Genomic DNA, 20,895 nt, shown 5'->3' on the forward strand with positions numbered 1-20,895 from the left:
TATGGAATAAGCATCCTCCCCGATCCATCATCCCTGATCTGCTTTTATGAGCATTTGGCTAGCTATGGACGTCCAGGACCATTAAGATAACAAGTAGTATAAAAGTATAATGTAAAATAATAAATAGAAATTCTGGTAAATTGCAAGTCTGGTTGCATTGACGCGAGTAGCGAGGAATCCACAGGGAAATGAATTCCGTCTTACCATTTATATTATACTGTATATTGTGATGTCAATTGAAGCATGACCAATCCTTTCTGATTGGACATTAATCTATATTGTCCAAGATATCTGGCCTTACAACCCAGATAACTTCAGTTAAAAGGTTAACAGAAAACAAGTTCACTTTAGCTGGCATAAAAGTTATCTGACCTAGAACAATAGTGTGTTGCCTAATAGCAACCACACAAATAATAAAGGCTAAAATGTATAATACCTATTGTTTTGGCGTTTGGCATGGACATCACAATCACACTGGACAAACCTCATGCATATACAGTATATAGCATGAGTGCTAGTTTTCAACACCTGTATAAGAATAACTTATAAGTGTACTAAGTTATAAGTGTATTAAGTGTACAATATTTTACAAATGATGCTTGATTGTTCACCTGACCCTCTTTCCCCCATTTGAAGGATATGGGAAACAAGTATAAAAACACTACAGGGCACAAAAAAACAAATACACACTCATAAATAACAGCCAGACATCCAATGTGACCTTTACGATTTCAATTGTCAGGAGTCCTGTGTTTTGCAATTCCTTACTGAGGTGGAAAAACTGCCCAAATCAGCTTGTGCTGGCAGAGTTACCCAGCAACAAGATATCAAAGTAAATTGACCTTGAGCAGGGTCAGCAACGGGGAAGGCACAGCTCTTTCTTTGGGCTGGATCTGTTGGCGTGCACATGTACATGTCTATATAAAACGCTGCCGTGAACAACATTATAGGAGTGGCTGAAATGAAGCCCAGGTAGGGTGAGTAGCGGTGACTTCATACAAGTATATGATCGCCACGGACAAAAGAAGAAATGCCATTGCCATGTTGAGGACGATGTGATGTCGGAGGTTCTCACTGTTGATGCTTTTTTGTTTGGAGTTCTGGTCTTCACTGGCATCCTGGGAAACATCGTGGTCATCCATGTGGTGAGAGAGCACTGAACAGTTGCACATCAAAACAGAAGGATCCCAGGAATGTTCTTTCAGTGTTTTTGTGATACAGCTACATTTTAATCGATGTCTGTCCTCTGTGTTCTCTTCAACCTCAGGTGCTTCAGTCAGCCAACGACAGTCCGTCTCGGCGACTCCCTCCCTCCGACACTATTCTGGTGCACCTGTCGCTGGCCAACCTGTTGACATCGCTTTTCCGTACAGTGCCCATCTTTATATCGGACCTGGGCTTGGATGTGTCCTTGTCCCCCGGCTGGTGTCGCCTCTTCATGTTGCTGTGGGTGTGGTGGCGGGCCGTAGGCTGCTGGGTGACTCTGGCCCTGAGTGCCTTCCACTGTGCCACCCTGAAGCGCCAGCATGTGGCCTTCGGGCCCCTCGCTCAGCAGCGGGAGAGGCGGCGGGTGTGGGTGGTCCTAGGGCTGGTGTGGGGGGTCAACCTGGTGTTCTCTGTGCCAGCTCTGGTGTACACCACCCACGTTCATGGCAACGCCACCGTGGAGCTCATGGTGATCAGCTGCACCACCAGGCCTCTTCTCGGGTGCGTGTGGGAGTTCCCCTCGGCCGAACAGGGCGCGGCCTTCGCCTCCACCTCGTTGGCATTCAACGAGGTGGCACCGTTGGTGCTGATGGTCTGCACCAACCTGGCGACACTGCACGCACTGGCCAAGCACATACGAGCCGTCACCGCCGGGGGGGCGTCTGGACAGACCCAGGGGGAACTGGAAAGACATGTGGCCAGTGAGCGTAAGGCAGGCCACGTGATCATGTCCCTGGTGTCACTCTTTGTGGTCTGCTGGGTACTGCAGGTTGCTGCGGTTACTTACTACAACCACGACGGGGGACACCACTCCGAGGGGCTGCTCAGCGTGGCCCATTTCTCTGCGTCAGTGTTTGTAGGATTCAGCCCCACGGTGGTGGCCCTGGGACACGGCAAGCTGAGGAGACGAATCACGAGCATGCTGCTGGGGTGGGCCAAAGTCTTCAGGTGTCGCAAAGAGGACACCGAATGTGAGAGTCAATCTCCAGAGAATGAAGACAAAAAGACAAAAGAAAATATTTTCTCCGTCCAAAATGATAGACAAGTCGTAAAAGTGGAGGAGAGTGTAAAGGCAAAAGCAAAAATCAAATAAGAACACAATGTGAATGTAATGTTTTATGTCCTTGAGTCTTATAATAGCAGTTTTCCACACATACTGGGGTGACACTATGTGAATCCAGATCCAGTTTTATATTGTCATTGTTGCAATGTAAATATAGTAGCTCAAACAATAAATGACAGATTGTCTTATTTTTTGATATTTTAATACAGAAGCATTTAAAGGAATGTAAATGTAAATCTGCACCTCTGGCTGTTCAGATGCTTGTCTCAGATCGACATTTGCCTTTGCTGGCCTGTTAATCAACTTTTTAGGGGTTGTAGTTTTGTGGGCTTTGTCTGAGCCTTCATTTGATATGTACACAATGGAGAGACAGAAAACACAGAGAGAATCCATGAGGCGTGTGCCCTACCCACTCAGCTATCGCATCGCCCCAATCAACTTTCCTACTGTTTTCCAGCAGTGGGGAAATAATGTAATAAGCGTTTAGGATGCTCACACATTATACACATACACATTATGACATATGCCAGGGGTCTTCAACAGGGGGTCCGGGACCCCTAGGGGGTCCTCAGAGTTACGACAGGGGGTCCTCCAAATCTTCCAATCCTTTTTATATTAAGAACTTGAACCCCTTGTGTCCATATTCTGAGAACTGTAGCTAAAAATAGCAGATCTACAAGCTCACAACGCCTCGCAGCGCGAGGCGTTGTGAGCTTGTAGATCGGCTATTTTTGGCAAAGAGCTTTCGTGCAGAGGGGAAAAAGAGCAGACTAAGTACAGAATGAAAAGTCAAGTTTATTAAGTATTGACGGTTCAAGAGGTTAAATATCTGAAAACACAAATTGACATGAATCCAAAATACACTGATGATTGTGTTGTCAAACGATGAAACTACTGTATATGGAATCTATGAAAAGGTTGTGGGGGTCCCTGCTTCATCTCTCTCTCAACTAAGGGGTCCTTAGCCTGAAAACGTTGAAGCCCCCTGACATATGCAATTACAGTAGCTGTATTGTATGAACTGAGACTTCCGTGCTAAAAGAACATACAAGCTGATATGTGACGTGATAAGAAATCAAAGACAGCACAGCAATTATGTCCCGGGGTTCTGTCAGTGAGTCACTACAGACCTGAAGACGGAACGCAACTTCCGGTGACCAACTGCTAGAACAATGGGTGACATGGCTATAAAGATGATGTTGGCAAAGCGAGCGATGACAAGAAGGAATTCAGCTGAAGAACCACGGTTGTAGTTGAAATAGTTGACAGAGATGATGCTGGTCCCCCAGGATACGATGAAAAGCATGATGAGGGCAAGAATAACCTGGAAGTCATGAAAAGAGAAAAAGAAAGGCGATATTTTCTGATGATTCAGTTTAGTTTACTTTGTCCCCAATACATAAGTGATTCATTTTGTGTTTAATATTTTAGTGTAATAACAATACACACACATGTATAACTTGATATGCCTATTAATCTATCTACAAGTCTCCAATTTTACCTAATTTCAGAGTAAAGTTACTTTGAACAAGCCGTCCTAGCCCAAGTCAATGTCCTTCCCCTCACCTTGGCAGCTCGTCTCTCGGCCGGTACCCGTTTAATGACAGGTGCATCTTGCACTGAACTTCGCATCCTGCCGTGAGCATAGAGCGTGTAAAGGGAGCCCAGGTTGGTGATGGCCATCAGGACGATGGGCATCGTTTCATGAATCACCATGGAGGTGGTGGCATAAGCCAGGCCGCTGTAGCTGGAGGGGAAGTTCCACACACATCCCAGCAGAGGGCGCGTGGTGCTGCTCACCAACATCAGTGTCTAGGAGAGAAGGAGGAGGAGAAAGTGAACACTTTAGTGGGAAGGAGAGGATATGGTAAGAGTCTGTGATTTAGATTAATTAAACATGACCCCCTACTGCAGGGATACACAAATAGCTGGACCTGTGGGCCACATTACAAAAATAGCAAGGGGCCAGTTGATAAAATGACAACATTATTGATACTGGATAAATTCTGTCTTTCATTGGTGCCTATTGTCCATCTTAACAGTTGTTTTCTGGAAAATTAAGCATGGTGGTATTGAATTTGCATGAGATGGTAAAATGAAGGTCCATTTTGGGTTAAAGTGCCACAGTTTTGCCTTCCGGGATGATTATTCATGTAACAGTAATGTAATTAAAGATAAGATAATAACTTCACTTCGAGAGTTGTCTTTTATTTATTATCATAATTCTTTTGATTGATTGATTGATTGATCGATTGATTGACAGGCCAGTCAAAATTGTGGCCCGCGGGTCTGAGTTTTAGTATCACTGCCCTACTGTGTAGGGGGGGCTTGAAGCTCCAAACACCATCTTTTCTTGTCACAGGAATTTGAACAGACAATCCTTCAACCACTGTACTTGTTATAGAGCAGATTATAGAGCAGACTCTCACCTCTGTGCTGTTCTGGTCTCCGCTGGTAGAGAAAATGTGTGCAGGGATGGAGTAGAGGTAGTTGATGAGCCAGATGAGGGCCAGGCCCGTGAGCAGAGATTTGGGGGGGCTTCGGGGCCCGTGAAAGCTGCCTGCGGGCGGGGCCACACGTCTCAAGGTCTGGAAGTGGAACGCACTGAGGAAAAGTGTGGACCACACGTTGACCGAGCGAAGCCATACCCACACCCCCATGAGGACTTGACACCACTCCTTGGATGAGTACAGCTATAAAGAGGAGAGAGGTGGGTTTGGTTGATTGAATACTTTATTAACAGTTTGCAAATACTGTAGTACAGTGGTACCTTTTTACAATGGTGCTAAAAGGTTAACACAAAAAGCCCTAGGAGCTGCTTTGATGTAATTTTGCAAAGTTTGAAATGAGTTCTTGAATTATTTTAACAGATATTTCTTGAGTAATAGTTATCAATGTTGATTTGGCAAGTTGATTTAGTGGCGACTGCCCATAAGTCCGAAGGTTCATTAGTCCGAAGGTTCATTAGTCCGAATTTAGTTAGGGTTACTGAGGTTAAGGTTAGGGTTAGGGTTAGAGTTAGGCATAGTATTCTTAACAAATTCAGACTAATGAACCTTAGGACTAATGAACCTTCAGACCAATGCCATGGCACCGATTTAGTAAGTGAATAAATAAACATTTCCAGAGTGATAACATGTTATATGTTATATGTTTGCATGGATATGAATACAGTTGTGCCGTGAAATCTTTATGCCCTTTGGTGTGTGCCCAAACAAAACTTTTGAAAAATATTATTCACTGGCACGAATACAAGACTGCGAATCACTCCTCATTTTTATCAATTCCGTCCCCCTAAACTAACTCCATTTTCTTTGTCCTTCATAACACACAACTTGTTTTTAGCCAAAATACTGTAGCCTACTGCGGTGGTTCTCAACCCGTGGGTTCGGGACCCCAAGAGGAGTCCCCAAATTATTTGGGGGGGTTGATTAACTTGATGTGCAACATTGTTTTCTCACTCAACCCTAACCAACATGAAGTTTAAGTGTATAGAGCAAGGGTCTTCAACAAGGGGTCCGGGACCCCTAGGGGGTCCTTAAAATTACTACAGGGGGTCCTCCAAATCCTTTGAGTGATATATATATATATATATATATATATATATATTTTTTTTTTATATTAACCACTTGAACCCTAGTGTCCATATTCTGAGAAATCTAGCCAAAAAGCTTTGGTGTATTGGGGAAAAAGAGCAGACTAAGTACTAGTGGTTAAATATCTGAAAAATTGACATGAATCCAACATACACTGATAATTGTGCTGTCAAACAATAAACTACCGGTATGGAATCCATGAACAGGTTGTGGGGGTAACTGCTTCATCTATTTCTCAACTAAGGGATCCTTGGCCTGAAAACGTTTAAGACGCCTGGTATAGAGGGTATCTGCACATTTCTAAAGTGACAATTTAAGGACTTTTTAATAAAGACAAATTAAACATTGACCAAATTGTCAAATATTAGAGGCAGAAATTGTGAAAATAGCGGATCTACGAGCATGTAGATCGCCATTTTCACATTAGAACCGTGTTATACAAAATGCAATGCCTAAAAATGTATTGCTCTTCAGGGTAGGGGGGGGTTTCCAGTTCAAATATGATTATTTTGGGGGTCGCGGCCTGAAAAGGTCGAGAACCACTGGCCTACTGTACCTCCAGTCCCAGATCTGAGATGACCAGGAGTGCGTTCCTCAGCACTGACACTAGCAGGTTGGACAGGGCCATGTTGATCAGAATGATGTCCGAGTTACGCCCACCACTGGGGTCCTTGAACACACTCTGGCCAATCACCCCCACCACGGTGGCATTGCCCAGAATGCCCAGCAGCACCAGCATGATGTAGAAAGCCGTTTGTGCTGGGGACACAGAGACACGGAGTCCCATCCCCACAAGCTCCTCCGCTGACAGGTCTCCATGATCCTCAAGAGAGACATCCATTTGAGTAAGAACATGAACAATTCACCTTTTTTCTTTTTAGGCAAAACAATGTAAAAACCTAAATCATTGCCCTCATATTACTCTCCATCTTCATTTTGTTGTTCCTCAGATGACTGTCCCAACTCCGGCATCATCAGCCTCCAACCTGATTTCATTCTGTTATTCCAAAAGGTCAATAGTCCTTTATTAGGCAACCTGCAAATCAAGCCAGTATTTTCAAGTCTTTATATAATGACTCGGATGCTCCTTCTCTTGGGTGTCTGAAGACTGAGCAGCATGAAGACGTCGTCGGCACCTCACCTGACCTCAACTGACAGCCAAACAGCTTTTCCAGCATTGTTTTGGTAACACAAGTCCTGTTAAGAGATAACACTGAATACCCACAGGAAGCATTACAGAGCACCACTCAATGGTGTAAAGTAAGTACATTTACTTACGTACTGTACTCAAGTATAATTTAGATACTTTTACTTTAGTATTTTTTTTAATACTTTATAGCACTCCAATACAACATACATGAAGCTAGTTAGCATTTGTTTTTAGTTTTTTTTTAGAATCCTTTTTTCTTTACTGATTATATTGTTTTTGTAGATTGATATTCATATACATTTGTTTATTGTTGTTGATGCTCTGAAATATTATCTTGTTTATTATAGTGATGTATTACCTGCTTATTGTAAGTCGCTTTGGATTAAAAGCGTCTGCTAAATGCCTAAACTGTAAACTGTAACTCGGAAACGAATATTGTACTTTAACAATTAATTTAACAACAGTTACTCTGCAGATTTCGATAATTACTAAATATATTAGCTGATCAATTATGATGTATTATAGGTTAAGCTACCCAAAAGGACATGCGTAATTCAAATTGGTCCCATCTTTGCCAGCTGTGCAAGATTAAAGTGATAAACACAAATAACACTACGAATTATAATCCAATAATATGATTGTGAGATGGAGGCATTACATAAGTACTTTTACATTTGATATTGCAAGTATATATTAAAGCTAAAACATGTGTACTCTTCACTTCAAGTGAAATTCTGAAAGCAGGACTTTTACTTGCAAAGTATTTCTACATTGTGCTATTGCTATTACTATTAAGTAGACTTCCACTGGCAGGACTTTACTACATCACTTAGGCCTTAGGGACCTCAAGGTGCCTTAGGGACCTCAAAGTGCATAATAAAACACAAGAGATTAATCAGTTTGCCTTATTGAAAGATGCTTCCTTTGCAGCTGGATTCATTAGAGCCATGCTGACATCCCCAGGGAAGAGGAATCCTGTTTGCCCACGAGTGCATGTACCTACATGTTTTTGTGTTGGGTACAGAGGTTTACAGTAAATACATAAACAATGTTATGCACTTATGCAAATCAGTCAAATCAAGGCAAAGATCACCCAATCCTTACACTAACCCTTCCCTGCAGCTCCAACGTCTAATAAAGTAAAATCCGCTGTATTAATTTTCCCCTTTGTAACTATGGATCCCTTTGGTTCCATTTGTGTTAAATTGCTCAACTCTCTAGGGCCGGCATACGCATTGAGGTTGTATCTAAGCAGGCAGCACATTTTAAGTAATTGCTTCTTACTTTTCCTTTTATTGAAAGAGAATGAGTAAACTGCTAGGTGTGGAATTGTTTTCCACAGTAAGAGACAAGATAAACCAGCATACCTAATGAACATACAGTAATCTTTCTGCAAATGTTACTGACAGTGAGGCCTTTAGGAGGGCCAGTCTCCTAACTGCTTCTGAATTAAATGTTTGGTACTGGGAGTCTGGTGGTAAACGCACAGGTCCTGGACCTGGTGAGAGCAGGAGTGGACCTGGTGAGACGTAGGAGCCCGGCCAGGAGTCAACCCACAGAGCCTGGTCCTTCCATGCACCAGATTGCCTCTCCCAGTCTCAGCAGAGTAGTTCCGGACCAGCGGAGTGTGGCCCTGTCTTTCCCTAAAGGGACTGATCGTGCAGCTACTGGGACGTTAAGTCGGGACTTGATCACCCCGTCTGGGTCACCTGAGCGAGGGGTGTGATGTTGCGATACCGAAATCCCCTTTGACCTTGGGCGACATCACTGAGGATACGTCCCAGCTGCATCCATGCAATGTTTATTTTTTTTGTTACCTCCTTTTATTTATTTACATCGCTGCAACATCCATGTCAAGGGTTCCCAAAACGTTTGAGCTTGAGACCCAAAAGAGAAATTTGTACAAATGTATGAATTAACCACTTAAGCGGTAATTTAGAAAATAGTAAAACTAGATGATTTACATTATAAGGTGAACTTCACATGTCTACACATTTTAGTTTGTACATCTATTTGGAAAAAAATGAAGAAAAAAATATCTGGTTTTATTTCAGAAAATATATTTTTTATACTATACTGTAGGTTAAAAAAAACGATATTTCCTCACTCAGTCACGACCCATACAAACGGGTCTGCAAACCAAAATGGGCTGTGACCCTATGGTAAGGAAACATTGCTATAGACAAGACCATACTTTTAAAATCAAATGCCATTTTAGAAACCCATAAAAACAAACAAAAAAACCCACAAGTAGGATATAATCTAAAGCCATTTTAATACAAAAACAAATTTGCATTTAGTTGCATTCATGATCTTGGGGCAGTTTTCCAAAATAAAAAACATAAAAAATGTACAAAAGTAACCCATTTGGAAAAAGCCTTTGCTTGGTCCATGATTGATAATTCCTCTTGATGATAAATCACCTTCTGCGCGAGTACTCATCTCTCCTTTCTCTTCCCCGATCCCTTTCACGTTCCTTACGCTCTCTCTCTCTGGCTCGGTTCCTTTCTCGGTCTCTCTCTCTGTCTCTGTGTTTTTTCGAACGGGAAGGAGATGAGACACTGCGACTGCGCCTGAAAGAAGGAGTACAGGAGTAGATTTGGGTCATTCATTATCCATCTGGGCACTATCTGCTTTTCAAAATGTGTGCTAGATTTTTGGGGGGCTTTTCTGCCTTTAATTGATTGTGTAAAGAATGTGTGTGTGTGTGTGTGTGTGTGTGTGTGGGGGGACGGGGGGGGACGGGGAGAGAAATAGGGAGAGACATGCAGTAAAGATAGTCAAGAACGGGACCAAACCTTTCCGTAACTGATACTTTAGTATGTTGTGCAACCATGGTAAAGACGTCACGTAGCACTGTTTTGTCTCCGTTTGTAAACAAGTGGTTCATATGATGCTTTGATAACAGCTTAAAATAATTGTTTTGAAACGCCAAAGTGACTCGCCATGGAGAATGACATTTATTTATACAATGAAGAATATTGTAAGATATCACTTTCAACTCCGATTTTCTTTTCAAGAGTCAGATCAAATCACAATGCCGCATGGTGATCTTTATTATCTTTTATCAATATGCATAAAAAACCTGCTTCATGAGAACAATGTTAGTAAACACACAGACTAACAACTAAAAGGAAAATCACAGGAGAGTTTTATCTGCTTTTAATTGTGAGTGTGGGAAAACATGGCAGGTGAGGAGAAAATATTCTCTCTCTGGTGGGTGGAGAAATGGGGAAAAGGGGAGGGAATAGAATAGAGCAGCGGTTTTCAACCAGTGGTCCTTGAAGGGATTCCAGGTGGTCCTCAGCTAAATGATGGAGTTGGTAACCAAATGGACCCTTATAGATCTTTAACTGTTGAGAGTGTAAATGTAAAATGTATATGTTTACAGTACACTCAAGAGTTAAATTATTGTTAAACATCTGCATTACTTAATTTACAAGAAGTCTACACAATTAGAAAATGTAGAAGAATTGATGAACGTTTGTTTTATCTCTCCTGTACCAACAAATACAGCATGGAATTGAAAAATCAAAATCTATTCAACGATAACAAAATATTCTACGTTTTGGGTCTGAGAGGCTACATCTCATCAAATGGTGGCCCGTGGCTCAAATGTCAAATAGATAATGGACCTTGATATGAAAATTGTTGAAAACCTCTGGAATAGAGAGAGTTCACATTTCATGTTCTTTGGCAGAAGAACCCCCAAAAACTGTGAATGTTTTACGCATGTGGCTGATCTCCATTACCTGCGTTTAGGAGGGGTGAGGGGACTCTCCTTCCTCCTCTCAGCACTACGACTCTTCCTGGTCTTTCTGAATGGGCGGTAAAATGAAAAGCAACAAGCATCAATGTCATCATCACCACCACAACCATCATGTGCAAAGCATGTGGGGCAAATGGCTGAAATCTATTTTCATCAACTGCCTCCAAGCAATATAGAACGAAGCAAACCTACCCGTCTCCATTAGTGAGTTTTCGGCAGACATTCCTGAGAGCAACTTGAGACAGAGACTCCTGAATAGGTTGTGTTGCAGAAGGTGACACTGAAAGGAAAAATAGAAACAATCCATGTTCTATCAATATGCAGTTCAAGTGTCAGAAAAGGCGCAAAACAGATATGCAGGCACGCGCGCACACACAGTACTTAAAGGTGATACACCATGCACTTAAAAAGTATTTATGTCATATTGTTTATGTCCCAAAAACGTTTTTCAAAAGGTTTGAGGCTAAACTACCACTCCTGAATAGAGAGCCTCTCTCATTTTTGAATGGCTCTCAGAGCATTTCAGCTGCAGTACCACCTTCGCCTTCTCAAAACCAGAGAAAGACACACCGGTCAGAAATGGGACTTTGTGAGGATAGAAGGTGCTAGTGGGACCCCAAAAAAAGGTTTTAAAATAGGAAAAGTGAAATTTCATGGTGTATCACCTTTAAAGGTTTAACATCAACTTTTTGGATTACCAATGTGGGTATTTTAGAGCAAGTGTCAGAGCAGTTGCATTACACAAGCACAACACTCTGTTCCTGAAAATTGTAGGACTGAGAGAACTGTGTCCTCCTGTTGAGGCTTCAGCCCACTTCACAGATACAGTGATATTTAGAGCCTGGTTCATTACGTGCCAGATTGGCTAGTAACTTGACAGCGTCACCCGACAACAGCAATTTGGCAGGTTGATGGGTGTTAATTACAAGCCCTCTACGGTAGAGTTCTGCAAGCACGTCAAGTTGCGGAGGGCCTTGCCTCGATCCAATGACCGAGACGATTAATTTATTTTGTCGATACTGTAGGTTGGACTAAGACTCATTAATAATGAATAACTCTTGTGAACAACCGAGCAACAGTATTCAACAGTGAATTGAACCCTTCTCATTGCGCTCCTTCAGTGAGTCCATGTTGTTAGCTATGTTAAGTTAGTTATGTTAGCCCTCTGAACATCTCTGAAGCCTGAAGTTGAAATGTGGATGTGACGCACAGCACTCGTGACACAAAACAAACATGAATGAGGCTTATACACCATTAGGCTCACTATAACACAAGTAGCCTAGACCTACACAGTTCAATGGATCATTCTTCACAGTTCATAAAAAAGAACGCAAGATAATAAAACCTAGCCTACTTATTTCTTGCTGGATCATGTAATATGGCTTTATTCTTTGAGCCTATTAATGTTTGAGAAGTCAGTGGCACTAGTAGTTATGTTTACTAAAACTATAACAAGTTTACCTTCTCTTAGTAGCATATGGTATGTATGCGTGTTCTTTTTTGATTTATATTCGGGTTTTTATCTTTAATGATAGGACAGTAGACTGACAGGAAATGGGGAGAGAGTGACACAAAGCAAAGGTCGGTGGGAACGAGATTCGAACCCCCGTCAGGCTGGCATTGCAGTCTTAGGGTGCCCGGACCGCCGCACCGGCGGCCCATGGCCTGCCATGTGTGTTCTGTTTGTGTGTATCAGACAGCGCACATCAGAGAGATTACATTGACTTGACGTCAAGTCTCGAGTCGGGCTCGGGGAAATAAATTACAGACCCTTGTCGGGTTGGGGTCGAGCCTGGCTTGAACACCACGGACAAGGGCTCGGGTTGGAGTTTTGGGCCTGTGCAGGGATCTAACTCTACAGTATGTACAGCGGTGTGCTGACGGTGGAGCTATGTGGAGCGCAGCTCCACTAGCTTTGAAGCTGCACGCACGCCCGCACATGCACAATTGGCTGTTTCCGCAACTCGCTAAGGGCTTGTACACACTGCATGACTTTTTGCCCCGATTATGCTGTCGCCGACCATTTTTGGCGCTCGCCAACAAAAACCGCCAATCTGCCCCAAGATTGGACTTTGCTCGCAGAGGTTTTGCTTGTTGTGTGTGAAAGGCACTGCGAGAAGATCTGGCCGTGATAATAACGTTCGGCGATCCCTTCCCGAGCATTTCTGTGTGTGTGTGTGTTCACGTTTTCGTTGGACATTAGAATAAAAACAAATGTTGGCTATCGCATCCTAGTGAAATATTTGTCAGTGTGTGATCCCTTGTCGGCGATCAATCTTATAGTGTGAAAACCATGATATTATGATTTCAAGAAAGACACTCATGTAGTGTGAAATACTTTAACAATCCAATAATCGCAGACCACTTAAATATCGTACAGTGTGTCCAACCTTTACGAAACCTACCGATCGACCCAGAGTGTCACAGCTTGAATTAACAGCAATGAACGACCTGGTTGATGCATATCAATGAAGCATCCATTGTGTGACCTGCTAAGTAACCTAGTAGGTGTTCTGTCTGAAGCAGTCAAAAGAGTTGGATAACAGTGGCTGATGGATTCATGAACTAATTAAATTACAGGTGGCTGCGAGGTAAATACATAATTAGGAAAACGCAAAAGTTTCCCCATTCTCGCATGCACGTGTGTGTGACCGCTCCACCAGCTAAATAATCCGCAGCACACAAACACATATAAGATATATATTTCTTATCAGTCAATGCTTCTCGAACATGAACTGTGCTGCTTTCCACTGAAAAGGCAAAGAACAAAGAGCGTTTTAACACATCGTCACCTGCTTTAGATGCTGACGCTGGGGAGAAACAGCTAGGAGGCTCTAAAGTCGGGGTTCCACTGGGGTTGGTTCCTACTCCTAGCTTGACTTTGGCCTCATCCAGAGCCTGCCGACACTGTTCCACATGACGCAGTAAACTGGAGAAGGAGACGAACGGGAGGGAGTAGAGCCTCAGAATCCTCGTACAGATCTCCTTCAGGTTCTCCTCTGATGCTCCGAACAGCCGGAACCAGGGGGGCTCTTCTGGGAGGGGAATCTGTAGGAAGTATCGATGGGACAATATGAAAATGTTGTGACAAAAGAAATCGCGATTTACGATATTTTCCAAAATAGTAGAAATAGCAGATCTGCAAGCTCACAATGCGTTGTGAGCTTGTAGATCGGCTATTTCCACTATCAATGTTCTTTGTATAGTATAAAGTTGTTAAATATAATTTCTTTGTATATTTAGGTTATGAGTCATATCTGCCAACTTCAAAGCCTGTGCAACTTCAAAGGCTAAAAGCCAAACATAAATGTCAACGACAAAAAACGTTTAAATTGTTAATCACAATTATTTGAGTGACAATTAATTGTCATGTACTGTAAAATGTCATATTCCTGACAGCCTAATGACCATCATAACGTCAGTGTTTGTGTGGTTCGACTTGAAACACAAAAGTATCATTGGTGCACAAGCCAAGTATGTCATTGTAGTAGTTAATCAGGCATTTTGGGTCACTGATGTTCAGCCGAGTTAATATTTTGCAAACCTGTAGTAATCTGGCTGACAGGTAGATACAAGCACATGCCACCGTCTCGCCGCTGAACCTCAAAAACACATCCGTTCTCAAGCTGTCGTTCATGTAGTTCCTAAATCAGCAAAAGACAAAAGGAAAACGGATGTGAAAACATGAGTAATGTGTAAATAAATAGCTGTATAATCACCATGGTGACACCTTGAACATACTAAGTCTAGCAGTACATTTTACTCTTAGATTATGGTTATTGCAATGGAACAAAGTTTTCAGATGACAATTATGTGAGAAACACATGGTATAAGATATATTCAAGTGCCTACCATGCCATCTGTACCAGCTTCGTGTTCTTTTCACACTCCAGCACCTGAAGGTACATGACTATGACCTGTGACAAAGGACAGAGACCAGTAAAGTAAAGAAATCTCACAATTTAAATCAACATTGCCAGCATGGAAGCTCATACTGTATGTCAAAATACAAATACTGCTTTATGATGCAAGTGAATACACCTTAATTGAACGTGGTAAAACAAATCGTGTGATGTGTTGCCAAGAGAGAAAGCGGGGTACTAGATCAGTGGTTCTCAACCTGTTCAGGCTATGACCCTCCTAAAATAATCGTATTTGAACATGGGTCAGCCCTACCCTGACAAGCACTTGGAATGTAGGAGTTGAGGCATTACATTTTGTTTCACTCGGCTCCACAGATACAATTGGGAAAGTAGTCGATCTACAAGCTATTTTCACAATTTGTGCGAGAGAGAGAGAGTCTATATTGTATTTGACAATTTTGCCAATGTTTGACCAGTTTTATTTTTTTTTTATTTTTTTTTATTTAACCTTTATTTAACCAGTAAAAGTTTTTATAGTAGTTTCTTGATTATTTTTGATGCAGTAAAGGTATTGTTTTCCCCTTATGCATTAAAAGGGTCTTAAATGTCTTTAAATTCTCACTTTAATGTAATCTGGGCCCCCCGACCCACAGGTTGAGAACCACTGTACTAGATGTTGCTGCTGCTAAAGCTTGCCTTGTGGGGATGTTTGACGTGCACACAGAAGCCCAGCTCCTTTAGGAGTCTTCTCTCTGCTTTGATGACCTTTGCTTTCATGTTTATGTAGGCAGCATCCAGGGACAAGGGGGGATACATGCTTCTATGAGCCAAACAAGAGACCAAGGTAAGGCTGGTGTCAGAAACAGTGGACTAAAAGACTAATTTACTCACTTGAGTTTTTTTTTGGTGAATGACACCACTGAACGACAAAGCACAAGTTAGGCTTAACACAAACAGGAATGTAACCCTTTCAAACAGATGACAGAATTTTAAAAGACACCCTGGTTAGGAGGTAAGCAGAAATAGCATTTCAGGTTGTTTGTTACAAAGATGGCAAAAAAATGAAGATGCCTTACTTTCCCCTTTTGTGAAACTTAAGATGGTGAAAGACATTCAAGACATCCCGCACCCTGCGCGGCTCCTCCTCTATCTTTGAGGCCAGGCTGACGCATGCCATGGCAACCATCTGGAAATGAAAAGTGTACATGATGAAGGGACAAATCCTGGGAAGATAATCATTATGAAAAAGGTGTCACACAGTGGCAAAAAGGCAGGCACATTCCGTCCTGCTGTGCTGGATCAAAAATAAATGTATGTATGTATGTATGTATGTATGTATGTGTATATATACCGGTAATATATAATATATACAGTATATAATATATACAATATAATATATATATGAAGCAGCATTCTCCACACACCAGAATGCTGCTTCAATCGTGGGTTAATTTATTGGTAACATTTCGAGTCAGGCGGCTCTTCCTCTGACCTTGAAGGTCTGTTTTTTTTTTCAAGATACTAATTATAATATAGACATAAATAATGAACATTTTCATGAGCCCATTTTCTTTTAGATGTGTTGTGTGGGAAGCAATAATAGTTTAGCCTACCTCCGCACAGTGTCGAACAAATGACTTGCAATAGTAGAACCTGTGGAAGAGAATCTGTCCAGTGGCCATGGCAACCTGGAGGAATACAACCAAGGATGATAACAGTTTAAGAAGGAGAAAGAAGCAGGTGCGCTTCCTCTGGATGCTTTTGTGTTTAGGCACAATAGGCAGTGGGGTGCCCAGTGCCCACTGACCACTAGTCTAAAATTGGTCTAAAAGTGAAAGTTGCCAACATCTTGTGAAATAAAATGTCGCCAACCAATCATCAAGGGCGATGACACACGAAAGAAGAAGTAACAGCTGCATGCTGAAACAACCCAAATGTGGGCTAACTGACATCAGTCAGCCCACATTTGGAGATGACTGACATCACTGATACTAAACAGTGCCCACATTTGGAGATGAATTCATGACCGACATCACTGATACTACATTTTATATACCGCATGCTGAAACAGTGACCAGTAGATGACTGACAGTGACATCACTGACTGACATCACGGGACACCATATATGGACATAAAAGGGTGAAACAGTGCCCAAATTTGGAGATGACTGACATCATAAACATCAGATCTTAGTCTATATAGACGGTCTATACTCTATATAGTCTAATCTAAGATTAGACTTCTAATCACTTTTAGACACATTTTTTACACATTTTAAACTAGTGCTCAGTGGGTGGTCACTGGTCAGCTATAAATAACTAGGTTCAAATACCATCAAAGTGGAAAAGGCGATATAACAGCGGCACTCCAAAGTAAAGAATGCAAGACTGTCTGATTATACACACGTTCTTATTTATAGAGAAGTCTTTTTCCACTTCAAGGATATTAACACTTCTACTAATTGTTTACTATTACTATTACTATTGATTACCAATAGAAACGTGTCAGATAGGAGCTAATTTATGAAGTGAGAGCACTGGAGCTCTCACAGCTCCATTATTGGGCATTATTGACTGAAAGCATTGATTGGTTGATTGATTGAATACTTTATTGGCGGTTCGCATAGGAAAAACACAAGACAGTACAGTTCAGATCATACAAGGACGATTTAAACCCAAGAAAGCACATAGGCAGAGATAGAAATACCATTAAACGGGGGTCCGTAGCCTTACGCATGTCAAACTGGGGGGTCCTTGAAATTAAAATGCTTGAGAATCACAGATTTAAACCACAATCATTAAGTTATGCTAGCATTATTAGCTCACGTGGCTAACCAACCACCAACCTGTGGCAGTTTCAGCAGGATGCCCGCCGCCTGGATCATCTCGCAGCCCCGCAGCCTCAGCTGCTCCTCCTTGTCGGCCGCCAGCCCATGCTCGGCGGAGGGGCTGTTCTTTAGCCGCTCCGGAGGTAACTGGCAGCCGCCTAAAGTCAGGTAAACCTCGGAATATACCTTGTTTCCTATGAGAATCCCCTCTCCATCTCCGGGCGCCATGATAGTACTCCACTACTGTCGTAAAAACAGGCTTCTTCTCTTCTCCTTCTTGCGAGTTTACGGCAGACAGACTATATAGCATGTTGCTGCCTCCCACTGTTGGACTTGGGTACTACTACTAACTGACCAAAGTTTCAGGGTCAGCTCCACAGATGATGTCCAACCCAGATTTGGCACAAAAAGGGTCAAATACGTTGGTTGCCCTGCTATGGCACTAAAATGTGGAACGCCCTACCAAAGGCCTTAACAGAATGTAAAACCCTACCTTCCTTTAAAACAGCGCTGAAAAGCCACTTAGAGCAGTTAGAGGCGTCTGCTACTCGAAACTGGTAAATGAAAACAAAGCCTATCCTTACCTCCCCCTGACCTTTCTATTGTAAATACTATTTATTTTGCATTGTGTTTTTACTGATGGTATCTTCTGCATGGGCCTACTGTGTTCTCTATGTCTGTCATTCAATGTTATATGAGTTACTGTGGTTGCCAGAGGGCAATTATGCAACACATTATACAATATAATATGCCATGTTGGAAGTGGCTAACCATGTTATAGTCACCTGTTCAATCCCGATGTTACCCTAACCTTCATTTTATATTTTGTATGATAAAACCTTTCATCCTTACAACTAATTGACAAGCCAGCTCATGGTGGTGTTTAAGCATGTCATTGATAGACTCTCACACCACTGCTTCTACAGATTCCTCCTTTCACACATAAATCGCTGCATTTTCCCCCTACATTCCTAGCTGCTTTCCCTGAACATATTGTACTTGCACGATGTACAATTAAACAAAACATAATTTAATGCTATGGGGCGAATTACATCATAGTACGTCCATTATAAACCTTCCGGCCGAAACACAGACTTACAAATAGTTCCACGGTGCAGTGGACTTATGAGTGTAGTAGGCCTACTGTGTCCCCTGGTGGCACGGACAGTGTAGTGCAGACATTACCTTTCCCAGAACGGGACAGTAGTGCTGACATTATCTGGGACTGTGTGCGTGTGCCAATGTTGTGTATTGTAACTGCGTCTTCTGTCAGCCCAGCCTACACTGGACACCTTACACAATTGTTCCTGTTTCCTGAGTTATTGCTGTCCGAACAAGTGTGCCTTTTTGTTCATGATAGATATTGACAATAAGGTATTGAAAACATTTTAATCGGATTTAAAACCTAAACCCTTATGTTGATCAAATATAGAGCAGTCCTGCCTGAGCGCCCGGAGGGCGCGAAGTCCTAGGAATGGAGCGGCCGCGTCAGCGGCCGCAAATTTCTAGTTTCCCTAATAGCTATCTCCTCCTTTATCATACAATGCTCTCCAAGGATATGCCCACATCCACTGTGTAAAGTAACTAGTACAGTACATATAAGCCCCTACATAAGTAGCCTACTTAAGTACAATTTTGAGGTATTTTCTTTAATTTTCTTTAATATTTTTTCAAAACCTCTACCACTACCCCACTACACCTCAGAGGACAATATTGTACTTTTACTCCACTACAATTATATGAAAATAGTTACTATAGTAACTTTGTAGATTTTGATTATCATCACAAAACACACTAACCACATAAGCCCTATTTATATTTCGGCCATTTGAAAATAGCAGATCTACAAGCTCACAATGCTTGTAGATCGGCTATTTTCAAAATAGTTTTTAAACATTTTGAACTCGTGCATTCTGCACGGTACTTTTACTTTTGGTACTTTAAGTACATTCGATGCTGATACTTTAGTAGGCTACTTTTACGTGCATTTTGAATATGGGATTTCTACAGAGTAACAGAGTATATCTACATTGCATTATTGATACTTTTCCATAAATAAAACATGTGAGTACTTCTTCCATCATCACTGCCCACACATCCACCTCCTCTCCCGAACAAAGACTCTGTGGGCTGCCTGCCACATCCACAGCCTCATTGCCTGTCATCATAATCCACACAAGCTGAGAGACTCTTAAAAACAGTGGTGTCAGTTCAGAAAAAGCTAAGGTATGGCAACATGACTGATGTCTGGTGTCCACTGATTGATTGATTACTTTACAGTTAATAATAATAATCTTTATTGTCCCCGAAGGGAAATTTGTCTTCACAGTCTGTTCAAACATAAAACAACATGTAACACATAGCCAAAAAGACAACACAACATATCACGTAGACAAGTCATCAGTACCCCACTGTACACAGAAAAAGACCCTCTTAGCGACGGGGGCGATTGTTTAACATATTGTTAAGTGCAGCAATGGCTGAGGGGACAAAACTCCTTTTAAACCGAACTTTTTCCCACGCCAAGGTTCTGTATCTTCGCCCAGATGGCATTAGGTCAAAGTGGCGATGCAGAGGATGGTCAGTGTCACTTGTTATTGAGAGTTTTTTTTTTTTTTTTTTTTTTTCGGATTTCGGATGTGTTCAATACAAGACATTCAAACCTTTTAATTGCATTTGACGACAGTGACACCAGTCATGTTGCATGTTGCATGTTGCATTTTTAGTAAACGTGCCACAATTAACAATAATGCATTGCACCTGTGCAGCTGACCTGCGGAACCTGGGAATATACCATTATGTCATGATGGGGAGAATACAATTATAATACCTTGTTAAAGTGACCATTTTGTTAAATTTTGCATTTGTAGTTATTTTACTGTAATTTAACAACTTAATATTCAGCACAGATAGACAAAGAGACATTCATGGATTTATATTTAAAAGTAACTTTTATGTTCACCCCTGGACCCAGGGTATGGCAGCTGCATAGCCCTGCCATACCCAATTGACGCCCCTGCTTAAAAACCCCTCTCTATACTTCTAGCCAGGTCTCTGACTCTGTACAGTGCTGTCAAGTGTTCAGAGATGAGGTCAGACCAGGCCTGTGACCTTCTCCCCTGCAGAGCCATCAGTGCAGCTCCTGAATCACAGCAGATGACCACCTGCTGTCAGTGGTGGAAAAAGAATCAATGTAGAAATACTCTGTTACAGGTAAAAGCCTGGAATTCAGAATATACTTGAGTGAAAGTACAAAAGTATTGGTATCAAAATGTACTTAAACTACCAAAAGTGTGAGTTTGTAGATCGGCTATTTTCAGATGTATAAACGAAATGTATAAAGGATGAAGTGGCAACTATATTTTGTAATAATCTACAAAGTAAATAGTAACTAAAAATGTAAAATAATTGTAGTGGAGT

General features: G+C 41.8%; 3 protein-coding genes across 3 annotated transcripts; 1 reads left to right on the forward strand and 2 right to left on the reverse strand.

The window, feature by feature from the left end:
* Nucleotides 1-1,058: 1,058 nt before the first annotated feature.
* ora4 (olfactory receptor class A related 4) lies at nt 1,059-2,299 on the forward strand (the record flags this gene model as incomplete). Its single annotated transcript, XM_080728153.1, has 2 exons — nt 1,059-1,145; nt 1,268-2,299. 2 exons carry the CDS (start codon nt 1,059-1,061, stop codon nt 2,297-2,299), a joined length of 1,119 nt encoding a protein of 372 aa, XP_080584279.1.
* Nucleotides 2,300-3,309: 1,010 nt separating this feature from the next.
* On the reverse strand, nt 3,310-6,706 carry ora3.1 (olfactory receptor class A related 3, tandem duplicate 1; the record flags this gene model as incomplete). Its single annotated transcript, XM_080728154.1, has 4 exons — nt 3,310-3,593; nt 3,836-4,081; nt 4,699-4,962; nt 6,422-6,706. The coding sequence occupies 4 exons, from the start codon at nt 6,704-6,706 to the stop codon at nt 3,381-3,383; spliced, it is 1,008 nt and encodes a 335-aa protein (XP_080584280.1). The 3' UTR covers nt 3,310-3,380.
* Nucleotides 6,707-9,322: 2,616 nt separating this feature from the next.
* On the reverse strand, nt 9,323-17,703 carry LOC308287693 (cyclin-L1-like; the record flags this gene model as incomplete). The annotated part of the gene is made up of 10 exons (XM_080728936.1): nt 9,323-9,588; nt 10,768-10,833; nt 10,977-11,064; nt 13,577-13,832; nt 14,329-14,428; nt 14,637-14,701; nt 15,344-15,467; nt 15,724-15,833; nt 16,261-16,335; nt 17,494-17,703. 10 exons carry the CDS (start codon nt 17,701-17,703, stop codon nt 9,435-9,437), a joined length of 1,248 nt encoding a protein of 415 aa, XP_080585062.1. The 3' UTR covers nt 9,323-9,434.
* Nucleotides 17,704-20,895: the final 3,192 nt, after the last annotated feature.

The sequence above is a fragment of the Nannobrachium achirus genome, assembly GCF_963921795.1.
Source record: "Nannobrachium achirus genome assembly, chromosome: 6".
NCBI classification, from domain to species: Eukaryota; Metazoa; Chordata; class Actinopteri; order Myctophiformes; family Myctophidae; genus Nannobrachium; species Nannobrachium achirus.